Source organism: Pseudophryne corroboree, chromosome 11, assembly GCF_028390025.1.
Source record: "Pseudophryne corroboree isolate aPseCor3 chromosome 11, aPseCor3.hap2, whole genome shotgun sequence".
Classification (NCBI taxonomy): Eukaryota; Metazoa; Chordata; class Amphibia; order Anura; family Myobatrachidae; genus Pseudophryne; species Pseudophryne corroboree.
In genome coordinates, this window is record NC_086454.1 from 17864593 (window position 1) to 17892544 (window position 27952).

The 27952-nt window shown below is 52.1% G+C and overlaps 1 protein-coding gene across 1 annotated transcript in view; it reads left to right on the forward strand.

Moving 5' to 3' along the window:
• SLC22A18 (solute carrier family 22 member 18) overlaps window positions 1-27952 on the forward strand; it is an 82233-nt gene that overhangs the window by 13126 nt on the left and 41155 nt on the right. The window contains exon 2 of the mRNA XM_063944155.1: window positions 14427-14559. Coding sequence (XP_063800225.1) covers window positions 14427-14559 — 133 coding nt within the window. The remainder of the gene's footprint in view (window positions 1-14426; window positions 14560-27952) is intronic.

The following is a 27952-nucleotide window of genomic DNA, read 5'->3' on the forward strand; positions in this document are numbered from 1 at the left end:
TGTGCGCCTGCGCTGCAGAGGTGGTGGCAGATGTAACCTGTGCGCCTGCGCTGCAGAGGTGGTGGCAGATATAACCTGTGCGCCTGCGCTGCAGAGGTGGTGGCAGATGTAACCTGTGCGCCTGCGCTGCAGAGGTGGTGGCAGATGTAACCTGTGCGCCTGCGCTGCAGAGGTGGTGGCAGATGTAACCTGTGCGGCTGCGCTGCAGAGGTGGTGGCAGATGTAACCTGTGCGCCTGCGCTGCAGTGATGGTGGCAGATGTAACCTGTGCGCCTGCGCTGCAGAGGTGGTGGCACATGTAACCTGTGCGGCTGCGCTGCAGAGGTGGTGGCAGATGTAACCTGTGCGCCTGCGCTGCAGAGGTGGTGGCAGATGTAACCTGTGCGCCTGCGTTGCAGAGGTGGTGGCAGATGTAACCTGTGCGCCTGTGCTGCAGAGGTGGTGGCAGATGTAACCTGTGCGCCTGCGCTGCAGAGGTGGTGGCAGATGTAACCTGTGCGCCTGTGCTGCAGAGGTGGTGGCAGATGTAACCTGTGCGCCTGCGCTGCAGAGGTGGTGGCAGATGTAACCTGTGCGCCTGCGCTGCAGAGGTGGTGGCAGATGTAACCTGTGCGGCTGCGCTGCAGAGGTGGTGGCAGATGTAACCTGTGCGCCTGCGCTGCAGAGGTGGTGGCAGATGTAACCTGTGCGCCTGCGCTGCAGAGGTGGTGGCAGATGTAACCTGTGCGGCTGCGCTGCAGAGGTGGTGGCAGATGTAACCTGTGCGCCTGCGCTGCAGAGGTGGTGGCAGATGTAACCTGTGCGCCTGCGCTGCAGAGGTGGTGGCAGATGTAACCTGTGCGCCTGCGCTGCAGAGGTGGTGGCAGATGTAACCTGTGCGCCTGCGCTGCAGAGGTGGTGGCAGATGTAACCTGTGCGGCTGCGCTGCAGAGGTGGTGGCAGATGTAACCTGTGCGCCTGCGCTGCAGAGGTGGTGGCAGATGTAACCTGTGCGCCTGCGCTGCAGAGGTGGTGGCACATGTAACCTGTGCGGCTGCGCTGCAGAGGTGGTGGCAGATGTAACCTGTGCGCCTGTGCTGCAGAGGTGGTGGCAGATGTAACCTGTGCGCCTGTGCTGCAGAGGTGGTGGCAGATGTAACCTGTGCGCCTGTGCTGCAGAGGTGGTGGCAGATGTAACCTGTGCGCCTGTGCTGCAGAGGTGGTGGCAGATGTAACCTGTGCGCCTGCGCTGCAGAGGTGGTGGCAGATGTAACCTGTGCGCCTGTGCTGCAGAGGTGGTGGCAGATGTAACCTGTGCGCCTGCGCTGCAGAGGTGGTGGCACATGTAACCTGTGCGGCTGCGCTGCAGAGGTGGTGGCAGATGTAACCTGTGCGCCTGCGCTGCAGAGGTGGTGGCAGATGTAACCTGTGCTCCTGCGCTGCAGAGGTGGTGGCAGATGTAACCTGTGCGCCTGCGCTGCAGAGGTGGTGGCAGATGTAACCTGTGCGCCTGCGTTGCAGAGGTGGTGGCAGATGTAACCTGTGCTCCTGCGCTGCAGAGGTGGTGGCAGATGTAACCTGTGCGCCTGTGCTGCAGAGGTGGTGGCAGATGTAACCTGTGCGCCTGCGCTGCAGAGGTGGTGGCAGATGTAACCTGTGCGCCTGTGCTGCAGAGGTGGTGGCAGATGTAACCTGTGCGCCTGCGCTGCAGAGGTGGTGGCAGATGTAACCTGTGCGCCTGCGCTGCAGAGGTGGTGGCAGATATAACCTGTGCGCCTGCGCTGCAGAGGTGGTGGCAGATGTAACCTGTGCGCCTGCGCTGCAGAGGTGGTGGCAGATGTAACCTGTGCGTCTGTGCTGCAGAGGTGGTGGCAGATGTAACATGTGCGCCTGTGCTGCAGAGGTGGTGGCAGATGTAACCTGTGCGCCTGCGCTGCAGAGGTGGTGGCAGATGTAACATGTGCGCCTGTGCTGCAGAGGTGGTGGCAGATGTAACCTGTGCGCCTGCGCTGCAGAGGTGGTGGCAGATGTAACCTGTGCGCCTGTGCTGCAGAGGTGGTGGCAGATGTAACCTGTGCGCCTGCGCTGCAGAGGTGGTGGCAGATGTAACCTGTGCGCCTGCGCTGCAGAGGTGGTGGCAGATGTAACCTGTGCGCCTGCGCTGCAGAGGTGGTGGCAGATATAACCTGTGCGGCTGCGCTGCAGAGGTGGTGGCAGATGTAACCTGTGCGCCTGTGCTGCAGAGGTGGTGGCAGATGTAACCTGTGCGCCTGCGTTGCAGAGGTGGTGGCAGATGTAACCTGTGCGCCTGCGCTGCAGAGGTGGTGGCAGATGTAACCTGTGCGGCTGCGCTGCAGAGGTGGTGGCAGATGTAACCTGTGCGCCTGCGCTGCAGAGGTGGTGGCAGATGTAACCTGTGCGTCTGTGCTGCAGAGGTGGTGGCAGATGTAACCTGTGCGCCTGCGCTGCAGAGGTGGTGGCAGATGTAACCTGTGCGTCTGTGCTGCAGAGGTGGTGGCAGATGTAACCTCTGTGCCTGCGCTGCAGAGGTGGTGGCAGATGTAACCTGTGCGTCTGTGCTGCAGAGGTGGTGGCAGATATAACCTGTGCGTCTGTGCTGCAGAGGTGGTGGCAGATATAACCTGTGCGTCTGTGCTGCAGAGGTGGTGGCAGATGTAACCTCTGTGCCTGCGCTGCAGAGGTGGTGGCAGATGTAACCTGTGCGCCTGCGTTGCAGTGGTGGTGGCAGATGTAACCTGTGCGGCTGCGCTGCAGAGGTGGTGGCAGATGTAACCTGTGCGCCTGCGCTGCAGAGGTGGTGGCAGATGTAACCTGTGCGCCTGTGCTGCAGAGGTGGTGGCAGATGTAACCTGTGCGCCTGTGCTGCAGAGGTGGTGGCAGATGTAACCTGTGCGCCTGCGCTGCAGAGGTGGTGGCAGATGTAACCTGTGCGCCTGTGCTGCAGAGGTGGTGGCAGATGTAACCTGTGCGCCTGCGTTGCAGAGGTGGTGGCAGATGTAACCTGTGCGCCTGTGCTGCAGAGGTGGTGGCAGATGTAACCTGTGCGTCTGTGCTGCAGAGGTGGTGGCAGATGTAACCTGTGCGCCTGCGCTGCAGAGGTGGTGGCAGATGTAACCTGTGCGTCTGTGCTGCAGAGGTGGTGGCAGATGTAACCTGTGCGCCTGCGCTGCAGAGGTGGTGGCAGATGTAACCTGTGCGCCTGCGCTGCAGAGGTGGTGGCAGATGTAACCTGTGCGTCTGTGCTGCAGAGGTGGTGGCAGATGTAACCTGTGCGCCTGCGCTGCAGAGGTGGTGGCAGATGTAACCTGTGCGCCTGCGCTGCAGAGGTGGTGGCAGATATAACCTGTGCGCCTGTGCTGCAGAGGTGGTGGCAGATGTAACCTGTGCGCCTGCGCTGCAGAGGTGGTGGCAGATGTAACCTGTGTGTCTGTGCTGCAGAGGTGGTGGCAGATGTAACCTGTGTGTCTGTGCTGCAGAGGTGGTGGCAGATGTAACCTGTGTGTCTGTGCTGCAGAGGTGGTGGCAGATGTAACCTGTGCGCCTGCGTTGCAGAGGTGGTGGCAGATGTAACCTGTGCGCCTGTGCTGCAGAGGTGGTGGCAGATGTAACCTGTGCGCCTGCGCTGCAGAGGTGGTGGCAGATGTAACCTGTGCGGCTGCGCTGCAGAGGTGGTGGCAGATGTAACCTGTGCGCCTGCGCTGCAGAGGTGGTGGCAGATGTAACCTGTGCGCCTGTGCTGCAGAGGTGGTGGCAGATATAACCTGTGCGCCTGCGCTGCAGAGGTGGTGGCAGATGTAACCTGTGCGGCTGCGCTGCAGAGGTGGTGGCAGATGTAACCTGTGCGCCTGTGCTGCAGAGGTGGTGGCAGATGTAACCTGTGTGTCTGTGCTGCAGAGGTGGTGGCAGATGTAACCTGTGCGCCTGCGTTGCAGAGGTGGTGGCAGATGTAACCTGTGCGCCTGCGCTGCAGAGGTGGTGGCAGATGTAACCTGTGTGTCTGCGCTGCAGAGGTGGTGGCACATGTAACCTGTGCGCCTGCGCTGCAGAGGTGGTGGCACATGTAACCTGTGCGCCTGCGCTGCAGAGGTGGTGGCAGATGTAACCTGTGCGCCTGTGCTGCAGAGGTGGTGGCAGATGTAACCTGTGTGTCTGCGCTGCAGAGGTGGTGGCACATGTAACCTGTGCGCCTGCGCTGCAGAGGTGGTGGCACATGTAACCTGTGCGCCTGCGCTGCAGAGGTGGTGGCACATGTAACCTGTGCGCCTGCGTTGCAGTGATGGTGGCAGATGTAACCTGTGTGTCTGTGCTGCAGAGGTGGTGGCAGATGTAACCTGTGCGCCTGCGCTGCAGAGGTGGTGGCAGATGTAACCTGTGCGCCTGCGCTGCAGAGGTGGTGGCAGATGTAACCTGTGCGCCTGCGCTGCAGAGGTGGTGGCAGATGTAACCTGTGTGTCTGCGCTGCAGTGGTGGTGGCAGATGTAACCTGTGCGCCTGCGTTGCAGAGGTGGTGGCAGATGTAACCTGTGTGTCTGCGCTGCAGAGGTGGTGGCAGATGTAACCTGTGTGTCTGCGTTGCAGAGGTGGTGGCAGATGTAACCTGTGCGCCTGCGCTGCAGAGGTGGTGGCAGATGTAACCTGTGTGTCTGCGCTGCAGAGGTGGTGGCAGATGTAACCTGTGTGTCTGTGCTGCAGAGGTGGTGGCAGATATAACCTGTGTGTCTGCGCTGCAGAGGTGGTGGCAGATGTAACCTGTGCGGCTGCGCTGCAGAGGTGGTGGCAGATGTAACCTGTGCGCCTGCGCTGCAGTGGTGGTGGCAGATATAACCTGTGTGTCTGCGCTGCAGAGGTGGTGGCAGATGTAACCTGTGCGCCTGCGCTGCAGAGGTGGTGGCAGATGTAACCTGTGCGCCTGTGCTGCAGAGGTGGTGGCAGATGTAACCTGTGCGCCTGTGTTGCAGAGGTGGTGGCAGATGTAACCTGTGCGCCTGTGCTGCAGAGGTGGTGGCAGATGTAACCTGTGCGCCTGCGCTGCAGTGGTGGTGGCAGATATAACCTGTGTGTCTGCGCTGCAGAGGTGGTGGCAGATGTAACCTGTGCGCCTGCGCTGCAGAGGTGGTGGCAGATGAAACCTGTGCGCCTGTGCTGCAGAGGTGGTGGCAGATGTAACCTGTGCGCCTGCGTTGCAGAGGTGGTGGCAGATGTAACCTGTGCGCCTGCGCTGCAGAGGTGGTGGCAGATATAACCTGTGCGCCTGCGCTGCAGAGGTGGTGGCAGATGTAACCTGTGCGCCTGTGCTGCAGAGGTGGTGGCAGATGTAACCTGTGCGCCTGTGCTGCAGAGGTGGTGGCAGATGTAACCTGTGCGGCTGCGCTGCAGAGGTGGTGGCAGATGTAACCTGTGCGCCTGTGCTGCAGAGGTGGTGGCAGATGTAACCTGTGCGCCTGCGTTGCAGAGGTGGTGGCAGATGTAACCTGTGCGCCTGTGCTGCAGAGGTGGTGGCAGATGTAACCTGTGCGCCTGCGCTGCAGAGGTGGTGGCAGATGTAACCTGTGCGCCTGCGCTGCAGAGGTGGTGGCAGATGTAACCTGTGCGTCTGTGCTGCAGAGGTGGTGGCAGATGTAACCTGTGCGGCTGCGCTGCAGAGGTGGTGGCAGATGTAACCTGTGCGCCTGCGCTGCAGAGGTGGTGGCAGATGTAACCTGTGCGTCTGTGCTGCAGAGGTGGTGGCAGATGTAACCTCTGTGCCTGCGCTGCAGAGGTGGTGGCAGATGTAACCTGTGCGTCTGTGCTGCAGAGGTGGTGGCAGATGTAACCTGTGCGCCTGCGCTGCAGAGGTGGTGGCAGATGTAACCTGTGCGCCTGCGCTGCAGAGGTGGTGGCAGATGTAACCTGTGCGTCTGTGCTGCAGAGGTGGTGGCAGATGTAACCTGTGCGCCTGTGCTGCAGAGGTGGTGGCAGATGTAACCTGTGCGCCTGTGCTGCAGAGGTGGTGGCAGATATAACCTGTGCGCCTGCGCTGCAGAGGTGGTGGCAGATGTAACCTGTGCGCCTGCGTTGCAGTGGTGGTGGCAGATGTAACCTGTGCGCCTGCGCTGCAGAGGTGGTGGCAGATGTAACCTGTGCGCCTGCGCTGCAGAGGTGGTGGCAGATGTAACCTGTGCGCCTGCGCTGCAGAGGTGGTGGCAGATATAACCTGTGCGCCTGCGTTGCAGAGGTGGTGGCAGATGTAACCTGTGCGCCTGCGCTGCAGAGGTGGTGGCAGATGTAACCTGTGCGCCTGCGCTGCAGAGGTGGTGGCAGATGTAACCTGTGCGTCTGTGCTGCAGAGGTGGTGGCAGATGTAACATGTGCGCCTGTGCTGCAGAGGTGGTGGCAGATGTAACCTGTGCGCCTGCGCTGCAGAGGTGGTGGCAGATGTAACCTGTGCGCCTGCGCTGCAGAGGTGGTGGCAGATGTAACCTGTGCGCCTGCGCTGCAGAGGTGGTGGCAGATATAACCTGTGCGCCTGCGCTGCAGAGGTGGTGGCAGATGTAACATGTGCGCCTGTGCTGCAGAGGTGGTGGCAGATGTAACCTGTGCGCCTGCGCTGCAGAGGTGGTGGCAGATGTAACCTGTGCGCCTGCGCTGCAGAGGTGGTGGCAGATATAACCTGTGCGCCTGCGCTGCAGAGGTGGTGGCAGATGTAACCTGTGCGCCTGTGCTGCAGAGGTGGTGGCAGATGTAACCTGTGCGCCTGTGCTGCAGAGGTGGTGGCAGATGTAACCTGTGCGGCTGCGCTGCAGAGGTGGTGGCAGATGTAACCTGTGCGCCTGTGCTGCAGAGGTGGTGGCAGATGTAACCTGTGCGCCTGCGTTGCAGAGGTGGTGGCAGATGTAACCTGTGCGCCTGCGCTGCAGAGGTGGTGGCAGATGTAACCTGTGCGGCTGCGCTGCAGAGGTGGTGGCAGATGTAACCTGTGCGCCTGCGCTGCAGAGGTGGTGGCAGATGTAACCTGTGCGTCTGTGCTGCAGAGGTGGTGGCAGATGTAACCTGTGCGCCTGCGCTGCAGAGGTGGTGGCAGATGTAACCTGTGCGTCTGTGCTGCAGAGGTGGTGGCAGATGTAACCTCTGTGCCTGCGCTGCAGAGGTGGTGGCAGATGTAACCTGTGCGTCTGTGCTGCAGAGGTGGTGGCAGATATAACCTGTGCGTCTGTGCTGCAGAGGTGGTGGCAGATATAACCTGTGCGTCTGTGCTGCAGAGGTGGTGGCAGATGTAACCTCTGTGCCTGCGCTGCAGAGGTGGTGGCAGATGTAACCTGTGCGCCTGCGTTGCAGTGGTGGTGGCAGATGTAACCTGTGCGGCTGCGCTGCAGAGGTGGTGGCAGATGTAACCTGTGCGCCTGCGCTGCAGAGGTGGTGGCAGATGTAACCTGTGCGCCTGTGCTGCAGAGGTGGTGGCAGATGTAACCTGTGCGCCTGTGCTGCAGTGGTGGTGGCAGATGTAACCTGTGCGCCTGCGTTGCAGAGGTGGTGGCAGATGTAACCTGTGCGCCTGCGTTGCAGAGGTGGTGGCAGATGTAACCTGTGCGCCTGTGCTGCAGAGGTGGTGGCAGATGTAACCTGTGCGCCTGCGTTGCAGAGGTGGTGGCAGATGTAACCTGTGTGTCTGCGCTGCAGAGGTGGTGGCAGATGTAACCTGTGCGCCTGTGCTGCAGAGGTGGTGGCAGATGTAACCTGTGCGCCTGCGTTGCAGAGGTGGTGGCAGATGTAACCTGTGCGCCTGCGTTGCAGAGGTGGTGGCAGATGTAACCTGTGCGCCTGCGTTGCAGAGGTGGTGGCAGATGTAACCTGTGCGCCTGTGCTGCAGAGGTGGTGGCAGATGTAACCTGTGTGTCTGCGCTGCAGAGGTGGTGGCAGATGTAACCTGTGCGCCTGTGCTGCAGAGGTGGTGGCAGATGTAACCTGTGCTCCTGCGCTGCAGAGGTGGTGGCAGATGTAACCTGTGCGGCTGCGCTGCAGAGGTGGTGGCAGATGTAACCTGTGCTCCTGTGCTGCAGAGGTGGTGGCAGATGTAACCTGTGCTCCTGCGCTGCAGAGGTGGTGGCAGATGTAACCTGTGCGGCTGCGCTGCAGAGGTGGTGGCAGATGTAACCTGTGCTCCTGTGCTGCAGAGGTGGTGGCAGATGTAACCTGTGCGTCTGTGCTGCAGAGGTGGTGGCAGATGTAACCTGTGCGCCTGTGCTGCAGAGGTGGTGGCAGATATAACCTGTGCGCCTGCGCTGCAGAGGTGAGGACAGATGTAACCTGTGCGTCTGTGCTGCAGAGGTGGTGGCAGATGTAACCTGTGCGCATGTGCTGCAGAGGTGGTGGCAGATGTAACCTGTGCGCCTGTGCTGCAGAGGTGGTGGCAGATGTAACCTGTGCTCCTGCGCTGCAGAGGTGGTGGCAGATGTAACCTGTGCGGCTGCGCTGCAGAGGTGGTGGCAGATGTAACCTGTGCTCCTGTGCTGCAGAGGTGGTGGCAGATGTAACCTGTGCGGCTGCGCTGCAGAGGTGGTGGCAGATGTAACCTGTGCTCCTGTGCTGCAGAGGTGGTGGCAGATATAACCTGTGCGCCTGCGCTGCAGAGGTGAGGACAGATGTAACCTGTGCGTCTGTGCTGCAGAGGTGGTGGCAGATGTAACCTGTGCGGCTGCGCTGCAGAGGTGGTGGCAGATGTAACCTGTGCTCCTGTGCTGCAGAGGTGGTGGCAGATGTAACCTGTGCGTCTGTGCTGCAGAGGTGGTGGCAGATGTAACCTGTGCTCCTGCGCTGCAGAGGTGGTGGCAGATATAACCTGTGTGTCTGCGCTGCAGAGGTGGTGGCAGATGTAACCTGTGCGCCTGTGCTGCAGAGGTGGTGGCAGATGTAACCTGTGCTCCTGCGCTGCAGAGGTGGTGGCAGATGTAACCTGTGCGGCTGCGCTGCAGAGGTGGTGGCAGATGTAACCTGTGCTCCTGTGCTGCAGAGGTGGTGGCAGATGTAACCTGTGCGGCTGCGCTGCAGAGGTGGTGGCAGATGTAACCTGTGCTCCTGTGCTGCAGAGGTGGTGGCAGATATAACCTGTGCGCCTGCGCTGCAGAGGTGAGGACAGATGTAACCTGTGCGTCTGTGCTGCAGAGGTGGTGGCAGATGTAACCTGTGCTCCTGCGCTGCAGAGGTGGTGGCAGATGTAACCTGTGCGGCTGCGCTGCAGAGGTGGTGGCAGATGTAACCTGTGCGGCTGCGCTGCAGAGGTGGTGGCAGATATAACCTGTGCGCCTGCGCTGCAGAGGTGAGGACAGATGTAACCTGTGCGTCTGTGCTGCAGAGGTGGTGGCAGATGTAACCTGTGCGCATGTGCTGCAGAGGTGGTGGCAGATGTAACCTGTGCGCCTGCGCTGCAGTGGTGGTGGCAGATATAACCTGTGCGCCTGCGCTGCAGAGGTGGTGGCAGATGAAACCTGTGCTCCTGCGCTGCAGAGGTGGTGGCAGATGAAACCTGTGCGCCTGCGCTGCAGAGGTGGTGGCAGATGTAACCTGTGCTCCTGCGCTGCAGAGGTGGTGGCAGATGAAACCTGTGCGCCTGCGCTGCAGAGGTGGTGGCAGATGTAACCTGTGCGCCTGCGCTGCAGAGGTGGTGGCAGATGTAACCTGTGCGCCTGTGCTGCAGTGATGGTGGCAGATGTAACCTGTGCGCCTGTGCTGCAGAGGTGGTGGCAGATGTAACCTGTGCGCCTGTGCTGCAGAGGTGGTGGCAGATGTAACCTGTGCGCCTGTGCTGCAGAGGTGGTGGCAGATGTAACCTGTGCGCCTGTGCTGCAGAGGTGGTGGCAGATGTAACCTGTGCGCCTGCGCTGCAGAGGTGGTGGCACATGTAACCTGTGCGCCTGCGCTGCAGAGGTGAGGACAGATGTAACCTGTGCGCCTGTGCTGCAGAGGTGGTGGCAGATGTAACCTGTGCGCCTGTGCTGCAGAGGTGGTGGCAGATGTAACCTGTGCGTCTGCGCTGCAGAGGTGGTGGCAGATATAACCTGTGCGTCTGTGCTGCAGAGGTGGTGGCAGATGTAACCTGTGCGCCTGTGCTGCAGAGGTGGTGGCAGATGTAACCTGTGCGCCTGTGCTGCAGAGGTGGTGGCAGATGTAACCTGTGCGCCTGTGCTGCAGAGGTGGTGGCAGATATAACCTGTGCGCCTGTGCTGCAGAGGTGGTGGCAGATATAACCTGTGCGCCTGTGCTGCAGAGGTGGTGGCAGATGTAACCTGTGCGCCTGTGCTGCAGAGGTGGTGGCAGATGTAACCTGTGCGCCTGTGCTGCAGAGGTGGTGGCAGATGTAACCTGTGCAGGGAGCTATGCTGGATACACATTAATTGCTCTGTCCTTGCATCTAAATTGCAGTATAGGAGAATCTCACGTTTATCTATTCTAGATGGAAACAAACTACCCCAGTGGTTCTCAGACTGTGTGCCCCAGAACACATGCAGGGGTGCCTCAGAACACGTGCAGGGGTGCTTTGGATTGATGGTCCAGGACCAGTTCAAATTATCTATGGTCAATGTAATAGATAAAACATTGGTGGCTGCCAGTCATAAAATATATGGTCAAACAGAAGCAAATCCTGTCCCTCACCTCACACCTGAAGCTGAGGATGAGACAAACACAATTTACTTATTTTAATATTTATTTCTAAATTTTTCAATAAGAAACTTTTGGCCTATGGGTGCCGTGAAAAAAATTCTAATACTCCAGGGTGCCGTGATTTAAAAAAGTTTTAGAACCCCTGAACTAGCCTGTCTGGCCAAAGCGCTGGGAGCTAAATTAGCAGTAGGACTGCGCCATCCCCATCTAGAATAGACCTGAACCTCGGAGCGTGCGGTCTGAACATTCTAGTGCGGGCTGCTCATTGCAGAACAGGTGCATCTGTAAGCGGGGAGGACAAATCATACCCCTTTTCCACTAGCTCAAAAAACACGGGTAAATGCACGGGGGCGCGCATTTACCCGTGTTTTTGGCAAGTGGAAAAGGGTAAACCCGGATCAAGTGACCCGTGAATCCTACCCGGCTATTTACCTGGGTAGGACACGGGAATGATCCGGGTAGGGTGTAGTGTAAACGGGAGCCGTGTCGATGCGACACGGCTCCCGTTTACACTGTATGGATGGGCGGCGCTGGGAGATCATGTGATCTCCCTGCGCCGCCCCTGCCGTGTAGCTAGAAGCGTCACCAACCCGGCATATGCCGGGTTGTGACTGCTAATGGGAAAGGGACCGAGCACGGGTCGCAGCAGGGGGCAGCTCCCGTGTCAGGCTCCCGGCTGCGACCCGTGCTCGTAGGTGTAAAAGGGGTATCAGTGGGCACCTCCGGCTAAATAGTAACCAGCCTTGTAATAAAACCACAGCGGCGTTTCCCAGCACCACTGTGTGTGAGGGTCATGCTGGAGGGTCTTCCCTTGATCTGAAATCCTTGGACACTTCCCAATACACGAAATAAAATTCAGGGCAAAATAAAAAACCCACAACAAAGAGATGCACAAAACCCGTCCCCATGGCGTGACGCTATCACCGTACACCGCGACAAGTTGGTGATGAGTGTCAGCTGCTGATGTGCCCATTAGATGCAGAAATCTGATCACACTGCGCACCTCAATGTGTGACCATGTGTCCGCCAGCACCGCCATCTTACACCTGATGCTGGGACAGTATGACCGATATGAGGCGCAGTGTAATGGCTGTGAAGAGAAGTCTACCTGCTCTGGCCTGGCGGGGAATTAGACTGAACTAGAGAACATTACACACGTGAGAGGTCTCGTTACCTTACTTATTGCACCACCCTGGTACCATCCAATAGATGATTGCCATTCTATTCATGAAGGTGCCAGTCTGCTGTGCGCATGGATACAAAGGGGCTGACGCTAAAGGGCCCCTAAAGGGGGGTACTCACGGGAGAGATGTGTGCTGAGCGATCTTAACACAGACCGCTCAGCACACATCTCTCACCCCGCTCAGCACAGCGCGATGTGCTGAGCGAGGGGGAAAGCCGACGGGGGGCCGCTCACTTCACACAATGGTGAAGTGAGCGACCCGCTAGATTGAGCCTGCATGCAGCTCAATCAAGCACCGGCGATAGCGATGCGCAGGGCCGCGCATCGCTATCGCTGGGGGACATACACACGGCAGATCCGTGCTTAAAATCTAAGCAATCTAGCAAGATTGCTTAGATTTTAAGCACGGATCTCTCCGTGTGTACCCCCCTTTACACTTCTGCGACATGTCCGACTGACATGTTGCGGGCAATCACCCCAGATGCTGTCCTTTTGCATACAATGTATCTTGGGCGATCCCAGCCATGCCTGAGGGGTCGGACGTGATTGAATGTGCATCACATTCAATCTGGAGGATCCGATTCGATGCTCACGGGAACGCGCATCGGATCGGATCGGAAACCCCTCCAAAATGCCCGATTTCATCCAATATGTCGGGCCGAAATCGGATGAAATCGGGCATTATCGTCCTAGTGTATGGGGCTCTGAACTCAGACGCTACCCTGTCCACACCGGCGGCCATTGGCCTTCGCCCATCTGCTATTACATGCAAATGCTGCTACAGAACCCTACTCCCGCGTACATCCGTGTGCCCTAATGTGGGAGCACCGAGACACCCACTCGCAACATCCGTAGACGCAGGAATACTAGTTAGTGCCTCTTTAGATCCCCACCTTCAGTCCTATGGCTGCTGCAGTGTTTCCGTCCAAGTATGGCCTCTGGTGTGAGGTCCTGTTTATGCGCCTATGACAATCCCATAGCACGCCAATAAGACGGGCCATGTGTGTGCGCTAAGCTTCTGCCCTCATACTATCCACCCAGCTACTACATCTGGCACCTGTCCGAGCGAGCGCAGGAAATCACAACTATAACTTCATACAGACACAATAGGGGCGCATGCATGGAGGACAACCCCTTTGAGTTACTTCTTAGTGCATTCCTCCCCAAGCACACATCCTCCAGCAGATTGAGAGATGAGGAGGATGAATGCTATATATTTGTTTAGTATGTATACATGCTAGATATGGGATTTCATTAACGTAACTCAAAATACAGGTGAGAAAATGTAAGTGTGCAGTTGCACATATCTCATAGTGTGTAATACCGATAGCATCCACTAGAGGGAGACATGCTACCATTGCAATGTGGTATTTATCATGGACAGGTCACACTGCAGAACAGTAATTGGAATATATCAGACTCTACAAAAAAAGGGGGGAATTCAAATGTTTGAAAAGTCAGTTGGGTGTCTGTTTTTTCCCCCTGTCTATTAGATAGGAAAAAACATACACCCAACTGACTTTTCAAACAATTGAATATCCCCCCCAAGTGTGTAGTGTATATGATGCCAGGTGATGCTTGAATGTGCTATATATGTGCAGTCACAGTTCAGTCCTACATGGAAGCCTCAGATCTGGTTTGGCCTTTGGAGGGCTATTCAAATGTCCGTTCTTTGGCGATAATTAAATGGCACCTATTGTTGCTATTCAATTGTTCTGGCCACCCTTTAATTATCGCGCTTGTCGCGCCCAGTTAGACAGAGTTTAGCTGCGTAAAGCAGCAAAACCCGACTAAACTAAAGGTACTAATAGTTTATCAGCAGTGGTCACATTTCAGCTCGCTAAACTAATGGGCGCGACAGGGGGGAAAGTCCTGTTTTGTCGCTCAAACAACCGACTTCTCGCACTTTTCAGTTCTCAATCTCCGGAGCAGAAATGTGACCACTGCGACTAATTGGCATCTGATCGGAGCAACATATGAATCTGAATGAGGCCCTATAGCAGTAATATGTGTATAGTATATATGAAACCTGCAAATAACAGGGGATGTCACATATGTACTTCTATTGGATGTTATAACGTTATTAAGTACATACAAGACCCCACCTGCTCCGCTCCCTCACCTCGCCTTTTCCTCTCAATTTAAGGGGGATATTAAATTTGGCCCAAAGAGACATCGGGAGTAAAACCCCCCGATGTTTCTTCTGGTGCTGCGGTCGGGCTATTTAATTTGCTCGGCCGGTAACAAGTCTTCTTACACCCGAAAATACACAGATTCAGTGAAACCTGTGTGTTTTCGGATGAAATAGCCCCGTTTTCGGTCGAAAACGGGGCTGTTATCGGGCAGTTTGCATCGCCTGCCGGAGGCAGGTGTAGCAAAACCCCCGATAAGCCGCGGCACACGCCGGCTTATCTGGGCCAATTAAATAGCCCCCGCCGGCCGATACTTATCAACCGGCACCCCGGGTCAAATTTAATACTCCAGCAATTCTCAAATTTACCCCGTCAATAATGAGCCCATTTTATATTGTGTAAAAGTGACGCATTCTCGTTGGCCGCGCGCTGGCTCTCCGTATCAGGTGATGGACTTCTCTCGTCCTGTGTGGTAGGTGCCCAGATGGTTGTGACTGACCTGACAACGGACCAGGAGCGGGCGGGCGCACTAGGAAAACTCGGGCTCTGCTTCGGATTGGGAATCATCATCGGATCGTCACTCGGAGGGTTTCTTGCTACGAAATTTGGGTGAGACGCACTGAAATATGATAAAGGTGAACTGCAGTACTGGGGAGAGTTACTATCTCCGTGAGTCATAGGAATGTTATAACCGCTAATAATGGTGCACGGAATCCACGTTACAACTACATACATGTAACAAGTAAGTACATATAGGATCACAGGTCCCCTAGTGCAGATATACACTAGGCGGTATAACTGCATTGGTATTCACTAGGATTGGTGAAGTGATGACATCAGTAAGCATAATTAACTAGTGATGTCAACCAGCGGCGTCACAAGGGGGTGTGGGCAGCACCCAGGTGTTACCTTAGGACGGGGTGACATCAAAATGCCAGAGACTCTGCAATGACAGCAACCGGGTGCTTCAGTGTCACGGCATTTTGATGCCACCCCGTCCAAGGTAAGTCGGTCTCAGGGAGCAGCCAAGCATGGGCACGCCTCGGTGTGACGTAGAACCAGGGGGCTTCTGTGAGGCCACGCACCTTTTTCGTAAGTCCGCAGGTGGGCTGTTGGTCACACCAGGTGTTACAGACCGCTGTGCCGCCACTGATGTCAACACTAAATATATGGTATACTGTAATGGGGGAGAATGATTCTGTGTTGGAAGCAAAGCAAACTAAAGAACAGTTAAAGCTGTCCAGCATGTGTGGGCTACATGCAAACGCAGCCAGTATTTACCCTGCATGCATAATAATAATAATTGTATCTGCCCCCCTTGTAGTGCAGCGTGGATTGCTCCTTTTTTGCTTTCCTAACTCAGAATCCAGCCCCAGTTCTGCAAGATGCAACATGCGGAGATGTCTCTGCCCCTGAGAGCTTACCATCTAAAATACAATACGGTAGTAGTGTATTAGAATGTAATAAACAAAACCAAAATGTAACTGTGAAATCTGGGATTGATGGAAAGATACATTGTATGACCTCACAATTAAGCATGACGAGACATGGCGTGACAGGTGGTAATGCCCCCAGGGCGTGTGTACATGAGGCCTTGCCCCCTGTACCATGTCCCACGGTGACATATGGTTAAGGCTGAATTCCTGGCATTAAGCAGTTTCCACAATGAGGCAGATATTTTTCAGGACATTGCTGAAAAATGTTCTCACCTTAGCGACAACCACTTTGGGGGGAGTTGTGAGGGGGCGATGTGAGCGGGGTACCTATAGAACAGATGAGCAAGGCACTCAGCTACTTATTAACCTCTGCACCCAATAGAGGTGCACAGGAATATTAGGGAGATCGGTAATGTGCGTAGCCAGGCTTCCCGGGGATGCGCATTGCGCTGAGTTGCGCAGTAAGTGTCCTGGAGCAGCCCCTGATGGTCACAATGTTAATAGCGATAAAACACTTTCATATATTGCCCCTATGCACAGAGGTTCCCCCCCTTCATTGTAGAGTTTTCCTGCATCCCCTTTACACCATAGCAGTGAGTACTGTAATAATACGGCGGTAGCAGTGAGTACTGTAATAATACGGTGGTAGCAGTGAGTACTGTAATAATATGGCGGTAGCAGTGAGTACTGTAGTAATGCGGCGGTAGCAGTGAGTACTGTAGTAATACGGCGGTAGCAGTGAGTACTGTTGTAATGCGGCGGTAGCAGTGAGTACTGTAATAATATGGCGGTAGCAGTGAGTACTGTAATAATACGGTGGTAGCAGTGAGTACTGTAATAATATGGCGGTAGCAGTGAGTACTGTAATAATACGGTGGTAGCAGTGAGTACTGTAATAATACGGTGGTAGCAGTGAGTACTGTAATAATATGGCAGTAGCAGTGAGTACTGTAATAATACGGCGGTAGCAGTGAGTACTATAGTAATACGGCGGTAGCAGTGAGTACTGTAGTAATACGGCGGTAGCAGTGAGTACTATAGTAATACGGCGGTAGCAGTGAGTACTGTAGTAATATGGCGGTAGCAGTGAGTACTGTAATAATACGGTGGTAGTAGTGAGTACTGTAATAATACGGTGGTAGCAGTGAGTACTGTAGTAATGCGGCGGTAGCAGTGAGTACTGTAGTAATACGGCGGTAGCAGTGAGTACTGTTGTAATGCGGCGGTAGCAGTGAGTACTGTAATAATATGGCGGTAGCAGTGAGTACTGTAAGAATATGGCGGTAGCAGTGAGTACTGTAGTAATATGGCGGTAGCAGTGAGTACTGTAATAATACGGTGGTAGCAGTGAGTACTGTAGTAATATGGCGGTAGCAGTGAGTACTGTAATAATACGGCAGTAGCAGTGAGTACTGTAGTAATATGGCGGTAGCAGTGAGTACTGTAATAATACGGCGGTAGCAGTGAGTACTGTAGTAATATGGCGGTAGCAGTGAGTACTGTAATAATATGGCGGTAGCAGTGAGTACTGTAGTATTGTGGCGGTAGCAGTGAGTACTATAGTAATACGGCAGTAGCAGTGAGTACTGTTGTAATGCGGCGGTAGCAGTGAGTACTGTCATAATACGGCGGTAGCAGTGAGTACTGTAATAATACGGTGGTAGCAGTGAGTACTGTAGTATTGCGGTGGTATCAGTGAGTACTGTAATAATATGGCGGTAGCAGTGACGACTGTAGTAATACGGCAGTAGCAGTGAGTACTATAGTAATACGGCGGTAGCAGTGAGCACTGTAGTAATATGGCGGTAGCAGTGAGTACTGTAATAATACGGCGGTAGCAGTGAGTACTGTAGTAATGCGGTGGTAGCAGTGAGTACTGTAATAATACGGCGGTAGCAGTGAGTACTGTAGTATTGCGGCGGTAGCAGTGAGTACTGTAGTAATACACCGGTAGCAGTGAGTACTGTAATAATATGGCGGTAGCAGTGAGTACTGTAATAATACGGCGGTAGCAGTGAGTACTGTAGTATTGCGGCGGTAGCAGTGAGTACTGTAGTAATATGGCGGTAGCAGTGAGTACTGTAATAATACGGTGGTAGCAGTGAGTACTGTAGTAATATGGCAGTAGCAGTGAGTACTGTAGTAATACGGCGGTAGCAGTGAGTACTGTAATAATACGGCGGTAGCAGTGAGTACTGTAGTATTGTGGCGGTAGCAGTGAGTACTGTAGTAATATGGCGGTAGCAGTGAGTACTGTAATAATACGGTGGTAGCAGTGAGTACTGTAGTAATATGGCGGTAGCAGTGAGTACTGTAATAATACGGTGGTAGCAGTGAGTACTGTAGTAATATGGCAGTAGCAGTGAGTACTGTAGTAATACGGCGGTAGCAGTGAGTACTGTAATAATATGGCGGTAGCAGTGAGTACTGTAATAATACGGCGGTAGCAGTGAGTACTATAGTAATACGGCGGTAGCAGTGAGTACTGTTGTAATGCGGCGGTAGCAGTGAGTACTGTAGTAATACGGCGGTAGCAGTGAGTACTGTAATAATACGGCGGTAGCAGTGAGTACTGTAACAATACGGCGGTAGCAGTGAGTACTGTAGTATTGCGGCGGTAGCAGTGAGTACTGTAGTAATATGGCGGTAGCAGTGAGTACTGTAATAATACGGTGGTAGCAGTGAGTACTGTAGTAATATGGCGGTAGCAGTGAGTACTGTAATAATACGGTGGTAGCAGTCAGTACTGTAGTAATATGGCAGTAGCAGTGAGTACTGTAGTAATACGGCGGTAGCAGTGAGTACTGTAATAATACGGCGGTAGCAGTGAGTACTGTAATAATACGGCGGTAGCAGTGAGTACTAAGGTAATACGGCGGTAGCAGTGAGTACTGTTGTAATGCGGCGGTAGCAGTGAGTACTGTAGTAATACGGCGGTAGCAGTGAGTACTGTAATAATACGGCGGTAGCAGTGAGTACTGTAATAATACGACGGTAGCAGTGAGTACTGTAGTATTGCGGCGGTAGCAGTGAGTACTGTAGTAATACGGCGGTAGCAGTGAGTACTGTAGTAATACGGCGGTAGCAGTGAGTACTGTAGTAATATGGCAGTAGCAGTGAGTACTATAGTAATACGGCGGTAGCAGTGAGTACTGTAATATTACGGCGGTAGCAGTGAGTACTGTAATAATACGGCGGTAGCAGTGAGTACTGTAGTATTGTGGCGGTAGCAGTGAGTACTGTAGTAATATGGCGGTATCAGTGAGTACTGTAATAATACGGTGGTAGCAGTGAGTACTGTAGTAATATGGCAGTAGCAGTGAATACTGTAGTAATACGGCGGTAGCAGTGAGTACTGTAATAATACGGCGGTAGCAGTGAGTACTGTAGTAATACGGCGGTAGCAGTGAGTACTATAGTAATACGGTGGTAGCAGTGAGTACTGTTGTAATGCGGCGGTAGCAGTGAGTACTATAGTAATACGGTGGTAGTAGTGAGTACTGTTGTAATGCGGCGGTAGCAGTGAGTACTGTAGTAATACGGCGGCAGCAGTGAGTACTGTAATAATACGGCGGTAGCAGTGAGTACTGTAATAATACGGCGGTAGCAGTGAGTACTGTAGTATTGCGGCGGTAGCAGTGAGTACTGTAGTAATATGGCGGTAGCAGTGAGTACTGTAATAATACGGTGGTAGCAGTAAGTACTGTAGTAATATGGCAGTAGCAGTGAGTACTGTAGTAATACGGCGGTAGCAGTGAGTACTGTAATAATACGGCGGTAGCAGTGAGTACTGTAGTAATACGGCAGTAGCAGTGAGTACTGTAATAATACGGCGGTAACAGTGAGTACTGTAATAATACGGCGGTAGCAGTGAGTACTATAGTAATACGGCGGTAGCAGTGAGTACTGTAATAATACGGCGGTAGCAGTGAGTACTGTAATAATACGGCGGTAGCAGTGAGTAATGTAGTAATATGGCGGTAGCAGTGAGTACTGTAGTAATACGGCGGTAGCGGTGAGTACTGCAGTAATGCGGCAGTAGCGGTGAGTACTATAATAATACGGCGGTAGCAGTGAGTACTCTAATAATACGGCGGTAGCAGTGAGTACTATAGTAATACGGCGGTAGCAGTGAGTACTGTAATAATACGGCGGTAGCAGTGAGTAATGTAGTAATACGGCGGTAGCAGTGAGTACTCTAGTAATACGGCGGTAGCGGTGAGTACTGCAGTAATGCGGCAGTAGCGGTGAGCACTGCAGTAATGCGGCAGAAGCGGTGAGTACTGCAGTAATGCGGCGGTAGCGGCGAGTACTGCAGTAATGCGGCGGTAGCGGTGAGTACTGCAGTAATGCGGCAGTAGCGGTGAGTACTGCAGTAATGCGGCGGTAGCAGTGAGTACTGTAGTAATGCGGCGGTAGCAATGAATACTGTAGTAATACGGCGGTAGCAGTGAGTACTGTAGTAATACGGCGGTAGCAGTGAGCACTGTAGTAATACGGCGGTAGCAGTGAGTACTGTAGTAATACGGCGGTAGCAGTGAGTACTGTAGTAATACGGTGGTAGCAGTGAGTACTGTAGTAATATGGCGGTAGCAGTGAGTACTGTAATAATACGGCGGTAGCAGTGAGTACTGTAGTAATATGGCGGTAGCAGTGAGTACTGTAATAATATGGCGGTAGCAGTGAGTACTGTAGTATTGTGGCGGTAGCAGTGAGTACTATAGTAATACGGCGGTAGCAGTGAGTACTGTTGTAATGCGGCGGTAGCAGTGAGTACTGTAATAATACGGCGGTAGCAGTGAGTACTGTAATAATACGGTGGTAGCAGTGAGTACTGTAGTATTGCGGTGGTATCAGTGAGTACTGTAATAATATGGCGGTAGCAGTGACGACTGTAGTAATACGGCAGTAGCAGTGAGTACTGTAATAATATGGCGGTAGCAGTGAGTACTGTAATAATACGGCGGTAGCAGTGAGTACTATAGTAATACGGCGGTAGCAGTGAGCACTGTAGTAATACGGCGGTAGCAGTGAGTACTGTAGTAATATGGCGGTAGCAGTGAGTACTGTAATAATACGGCGGTAGCAGTGAGTACTGTAGTAATGCGGTGGTAGCAGTGAGTACTGTAATAATAAGGCGGTAGCAGTGAGTACTGTAGTATTGCGGCGGTAGCAGTGAGTACTGTAATAATATGGCGGTAGCAGTGAGTACTGTAATAATACGGCGGTAGCAGTGAGTACTGTAATAATACGGCGGTAGCAGTGAGTACTGTAGTATTGCGGCGGTAGCAGTGAGTACTGTAGTAATATGGCGGTAGCAGTGAGTACTGTAATAATACGGTGGTAGCAGTGAGTACTGTAGTAATATGACAGTAGCAGTGAGTACTGTAGTAATACGGCGGTAGCAGTGAGCACTGTAGTAATACGGCGGTAGCAGTGAGTACTGTAATATTACGGCGGTAGCAGTGAGTACTATAGTAATACGGTGGTAGCAGTGAGTACTGTTGTAATGCGGCGGTAGCAGTGAGTACTATAGTAATACGGTGGTAGTAGTGAGTACTGTTGTAATGCGGCGGTAGCAGTGAGTACTGTAGTAATACGGCGGCAGCAGTGAGTACTGTAATAATACGGCGGTAGCAGTGAGTACTGTAATAATACGGTGGTAGCAGTGAGTACTGTAATAATATGGCGGTAGCAGTGAGTACTGTAGTAATGCGGCGGTAGCAGTGAGTACTGTAGTAATACGGCGGTAGCAGTGAGTACTGTTGTAATGCGGCGGTAGCAGTGAGTACTGTAATAATATGGCGGTAGCAGTGAGTACTGTAATAATACGGTGGTAGCAGTGAGTACTGTAATAATATGGCGGTAGCAGTGAGTACTGTAATAATACGGTGGTAGCAGTGAGTACTGTAATAATACGGTGGTAGCAGTGAGTACTGTAATAATATGGCGGTAGCAGTGAGTACTGTAATAATACGGCGGTAGCAGTGAGTACTATAGTAATACGGCGGTAGCAGTGAGTACTGTAGTAATGCGGCGGTAGCAGTGAGTACTGTAGTAATACGGCGGTAGCAGTGAGTACTGTTGTAATGCGGCGGTAGCAGTGAGTACTGTAATAATATGGCGGTAGCAGTGAGTACTGTAAGAATATGGCGGTAGCAGTGAGTACTGTAGTAATATGGCGGTAGCAGTGAGTACTGTAATAATACGGTGGTAGCAGTGAGTACTGTAGTAATATGGCGGTAGCAGTGAGTACTGTAATAATACGGCGGTAGCAGTGAGTACTGTAGTAATATGGCGGTAGCAGTGAGTACTGTAATAATACGGCGGTAGCAGTGAGTACTGTAGTAATATGGCGGTAGCAGTGAGTACTGTAATAATATGGCGGTAGCAGTGAGTACTGTAGTATTGTGGCGGTAGCAGTGAGTACTATAGTAATACGGCAGTAGCAGTGAGTACTGTTGTAATGCGGCGGTAGCAGTGAGTACTGTCATAATACAGCGGTAGCAGTGAGTACTGTAATAATACGGTGGTAGCAGTGAGTACTGTAGTATTGCGGTGGTATCAGTGAGTACTGTAATAATATGGCGGTAGCAGTGACGACTGTAGTAATACGGCAGTAGCAGTGAGTACTATAGTAATACGGCGGTAGCAGTGAGCACTGTAGTAATACGGCGGTAGCAGTGAGTACTGTAGTAATATGGCGGTAGCAGTGAGTACTGTAATAATACGGCGGTAGCAGTGAGTACTGTAGTAATGCGGTGGTAGCAGTGAGTACTGTAATAATACGGCGGTAGCAGTGAGTACTGTAGTATTGCGGCGGTAGCAGTGAGTACTGTAGTAATACACCGGTAGCAGTGAGTACTGTAATAATATGGCGGTAGCAGTGAGTACTGTAATAATACGGCGGTAGCAGTGAGTACTGTAATAATACAGCGGTAGCAGTGAGTACTGTAGTATTGCGGCGGTAGCAGTGAGTACTGTAGTAATATGGCGGTAGCAGTGAGTACTGTAATAATACGGTGGTAGCAGTGAGTACTGTAGTAATATGGCAGTAGCAGTGAGTACTGTAGTAATACGGCGGTAGCAGTGAGTACTGTAATAATACGGCGGTAGCAGTGAGTACTGTAGTATTGTGGCGGTAGCAGTGAGTACTGTAGTAATATGGCGGTAGCAGTGAGTACTGTAATAATACGGTGGTAGCAGTGAGTACTGTAGTAATATGGCGGTAGCAGTGAGTACTGTAATAATACGGTGGTAGCAGTGAGTACTGTAGTAATATGGCAGTAGCAGTGAGTACTGTAGTAATACGGCGGTAGCAGTGAGTACTGTAATAATATGGCGGTAGCAGTGAGTACTGTAATAATACGGCGGTAGCAGTGAGTACTATAGTAATACGGCGGTAGCAGTGAGTACTGTTGTAATGCGGCGGTAGCAGTGAGTACTGTAGTAATACGGCGGTAGCAGTGAGTACTGTAATAATACGGCGGTAGCAGTGAGTACTGTAACAATACGGCGGTAGCAGTGAGTACTGTAGTATTGCGGCGGTAGCAGTGAGTACTGTAGTAATATGGCGGTAGCAGTGAGTACTGTAATAATACGGTGGTAGCAGTGAGTACTGTAGTAATATGGCGGTAGCAGTGAGTACTGTAATAATACGGTGGTAGCAGTCAGTACTGTAGTAATATGGCAGTAGCAGTGAGTACTGTAGTAATACGGCGGTAGCAGTGAGTACTGTAATAATACGGCGGTAGCAGTGAGTACTGTAATAATACGGCGGTAGCAGTGAGTACTAAGGTAATACGGCGGTAGCAGTGAGTACTGTTGTAATGCGGCGGTAGCAGTGAGTACTGTAGTAATACGGCGGTAGCAGTGAGTACTGTAATAATACGGCGGTAGCAGTGAGTACTGTAATAATACGACGGTAGCAGTGAGTACTGTAGTATTGCGGCGGTAGCAGTGAGTACTGTAGTAATACGGCGGTAGCAGTGAGTACTGTAGTAATATGGCAGTAGCAGTGAGTACTATAGTAATACGGCGGTAGCAGTGAGTACTGTAATATTACGGCGGTAGCAGTGAGTACTGTAATAATACGGCGGTAGCAGTGAGTACTGTAGTATTGTGGCGGTAGCAGTGAGTACTGTAGTAATATGGCGGTATCAGTGAGTACTGTAATAATACGGTGGTAGCAGTGAGTACTGTAGTAATATGGCAGTAGCAGTGAATACTGTAGTAATACGGCGGTAGCAGTGAGTACTGTAATAATACGGCGGTAGCAGTGAGTACTGTAGTAATACGGCAGTAGCAGTGAGTACTATAGTAATACGGTGGTAGCAGTGAGTACTGTTGTAATGCGGCGGTAGCAGTGAGTACTATAGTAATACGGTGGTAGTAGTGAGTACTGTTGTAATGCGGCGGTAGCAGTGAGTACTGTAGTAATACGGCGGCAGCAGTGAGTACTGTAATAATACGGCGGTAGCAGTGAGTACTGTAATAATACGGCGGTAGCAGTGAGTACTGTAGTATTGCGGCGGTAGCAGTGAGTACTGTAGTAATATGGCGGTAGCAGTGAGTACTGTAATAATACGGTGGTAGCAGTAAGTACTGTAGTAATATGGCAGTAGCAGTGAGTACTGTAGTAATACGGCGGTAGCAGTGAGTACTGTAATAATACGGCGGTAGCAGTGAGTACTGTAGTAATACGGCAGTAGCAGTGAGTACTGTAATAATACGGCGGTAGCAGTGAGTACTGTAATAATACGGCGGTAGCAGTGAGTACTATAGTAATACGGCGGTAGCAGTGAGTACTGTAATAATACGGCGGTAGCAGTGAGTACTGTAATAATACGGCGGTAGCAGTGAGTAATGTAGTAATATGGCGGTAGCAGTGAGTACTGTAGTAATACGGCGGTAGCGGTGAGTACTGCAGTAATGCGGCAGTAGCGGTGAGTACTGTAATAATACGGCGGTAGCAGTGAGTACTCTAATAATACGGCGGTAGCAGTGAGTACTATAGTAATACGGCGGTAGCAGTGAGTACTGTAATAATACGGCGGTAGCAGTGAGTACTGTAATAATACGGCGGTAGCAGTGAGTAATGTAGTAATACGGCGGTAGCAGTGAGTACTCTAGTAATACGGCGGTAGCGGTGAGTACTGCAGTAATGCGGCAGTAGCGGTGAGCACTGCAGTAATGCGGCAGAAGCGGTGAGTACTGCAGTAATGCGGCGGTAGCGGCGAGTACTGCAGTAATGCGGCGGTAGCGGTGAGTACTGCAGTAATGCGGCAGTAGCGGTGAGTACTGCAGTAATGCGGCGGTAGCAGTGAGTACTGTAGTAATGCGGCGGTAGCAATGAATACTGTAGTAATACGGCGGTAGCAGTGAGTACTGTAGTAATACGGCGGTAGCAGTGAGCACTGTAGTAATACGGCGGTAGCAGTGAGTACTGTAGTAATACGGCGGTAGCAGTGAGTACTGTAGTAATACGGTGGTAGCAGTGAGTACTGTAATAATATGGCGGTAGCAGTGAGTACTGTAATAATACGGCGGTAGCAGTGAGTACTGTAGTAATATGGCGGTAGCAGTGAGTACTGTAATAATATGGCGGTAGCAGTGAGTACTGTAGTATTGTGGCGGTAGCAGTGAGTACTATAGTAATACGGCGGTAGCAGTGAGTACTGTTGTAATGCGGCGGTAGCAGTGAGTACTGTAATAATACGGCGGTAGCAGTGAGTACTGTAATAATACGGTGGTAGCAGTGAGTACTGTAGTATTGCGGTGGTATCAGTGAGTACTGTAATAATATGGCGGTAGCAGTGACGACTGTAGTAATACGGCAGTAGCAGTGAGTACTGTAATAATATGGCGGTAGCAGTGAGTACTGTAATAATACGGCGGTAGCAGTGAGTACTATAGTAATACGGCGGTAGCAGTGAGCACTGTAGTAATACGGCGGTAGCAGTGAGTACTGTAGTAATATGGCGGTAGCAGTGAGTACTGTAATAATACGGCGGTAGCAGTGAGTACTGTAGTAATGCGGTGGTAGCAGTGAGTACTGTAATAATACGGCGGTAGCAGTGAGTACTGTAGTATTGCGGCGGTAGCAGTGAGTACTGTAATAATATGGCGGTAGCAGTGAGTACTGTAATAATACGGCGGTAGCAGTGAGTACTGTAATAATACGGCGGTAGCAGTGAGTACTGTAGTATTGCGGCGGTAGCAGTGAGTACTGTAGTAATATGGCGGTAGCAGTGAGTACTGTAATAATACGGTGGTAGCAGTGAGTACTGTAGTAATATGACAGTAGCAGTGAGTACTGTAGTAATACGGCGGTAGCAGTGAGCACTGTAGTAATACGGCGGTAGCAGTGAGTACTGTAATATTACGGCGGTAGCAGTGAGTACTATAGTAATACGGTGGTAGCAGTGAGTACTGTTGTAATGCGGCGGTAGCAGTGAGTACTATAGTAATACGGTGGTAGTAGTGAGTACTGTTGTAATGCGGCGGTAGCAGTGAGTACTGTAGTAATACGGCGGCAGCAGTGAGTACTGTAATAATACGGCGGTAGCAGTGAGTACTGTAATAATACGGCGGTAGCAGTGAGTACTGTAGTATTGCGGCGGTAGCAGTGAGTACTGTAGTAATATGGCGGTAGCAGTGAGTACTGTAATAATACGGTGGTAGCAGTAAGTACTGTAGTAATATGGCAGTAGCAGTGAGTACTGTAGTAATACGGCGGTAGCAGTGAGTACTGTAATAATACGGCGGTAGCAGTGAGTACTGTAGTAATACGGCAGTAGCAGTGAGTACTGTAATAATACGGCGGTAGCAGTGAGTACTGTAATAATACGGCGGTAGCAGTGAGTACTATAGTAATACGGCGGTAGCAGTGAGTACTGTAATAATACGGCGGTAGCAGTGAGTACTGTAATAATACGGCGGTAGCAGTGAGTAATGTAGTAATATGGCGGTAGCAGTGAGTACTGTAGTAATACGGCGGTAGCGGTGAGTACTGCAGTAATGCGGCAGTAGCGGTGAGTACTGTAATAATACGGCGGTAGCAGTGAGTACTCTAATAATACGGCGGTAGCAGTGAGTACTATAGTAATACGGCGGTAGCAGTGAGTACTGTAATAATACGGCGGTAGCAGTGAGTACTGTAATAATACGGCGGTAGCAGTGAGTAATGTAGTAATACGGCGGTAGCAGTGAGTACTCTAGTAATACGGCGGTAGCGGTGAGTACTGCAGTAATGCGGCAGTAGCGGTGAGCACTGCAGTAATGCGGCAGAAGTGGTGAGTACTGCAGTAATGCGGCGGTAGCGGCGAGTACTGCAGTAATGCGGCGGTAGCGGTGAGTACTGCAGTAATGCGGCAGTAGCGGTGAGTACTGCAGTAATGCGGCGGTAGCAGTGAGTACTGTAGTAATGCGGCGGTAGCAATGAATACTGTAGTAATACGGCGGTAGCAGTGAGTACTGTAGTAATACGGCGGTAGCAGTGAGCACTGTAGTAATACGGCGGTAGCAGTGAGTACTGTAGTAATACGGCGGTAGCAGTGAGTACTGTAGTAATACGGTGGTAGCAGTGAGTACTGTAGTAATATGGCGGTAGCAGTGAGTACTGTAATAATACGGCGGTAGCAGTGAGTACTGTAGTAATATGGCGGTAGCAGTGAGTACTGTAATAATATGGCGGTAGCAGTGAGTACTGTAGTATTGTGGCGGTAGCAGTGAGTACTATAGTAATACGGCGGTAGCAGTGAGTACTGTTGTAATGCGGCGGTAGCAGTGAGTACTGTAATAATACGGCGGTAGCAGTGAGTACTGTAATAATACGGTGGTAGCAGTGAGTACTGTAGTATTGCGGTGGTATCAGTGAGTACTGTAATAATATGGCGGTAGCAGTGACGACTGTAGTAATACGGCAGTAGCAGTGAGTACTGTAATAATATGGCGGTAGCAGTGAGTACTGTAATAATACGGCGGTAGCAGTGAGTACTATAGTAATACGGCGGTAGCAGTGAGCACTGTAGTAATACGGCGGTAGCAGTGAGTACTGTAGTAATATGGCGGTAGCAGTGAGTACTGTAATAATACGGCGGTAGCAGTGAGTACTGTAGTAATGCGGTGGTAGCAGTGAGTACTGTAATAATACGGCGGTAGCAGTGAGTACTGTAGTATTGCGGCGGTAGCAGTGAGTACTGTAGTAATACAGCGGTAGCAGTGAGTACTGTAATAATATGGCGGTAGCAGTGAGTACTGTAATAATATGGCGGTAGCAGTGAGTACTGTAATAATACGGCGGTAGCAGTGAGTACTGTAGTATTGCGGCGGTAGCAGTGAGTACTGTAGTAATATGGCGGTAGCAGTGAGTACTGTAATAATACGGTGGTAGCAGTGAGTACTGTAGTAATATGACAGTAGCAGTGAGTACTGTAGTAATACGGCGGTAGCAGTGAGCACTGTAGTAATACGGCGGTAGCAGTGAGTACTGTAATATTACGGCGGTAGCAGTGAGTACTGTAGTAATACGGCGGTAGCAGTGAGTACTATAGTAATACGGTGGT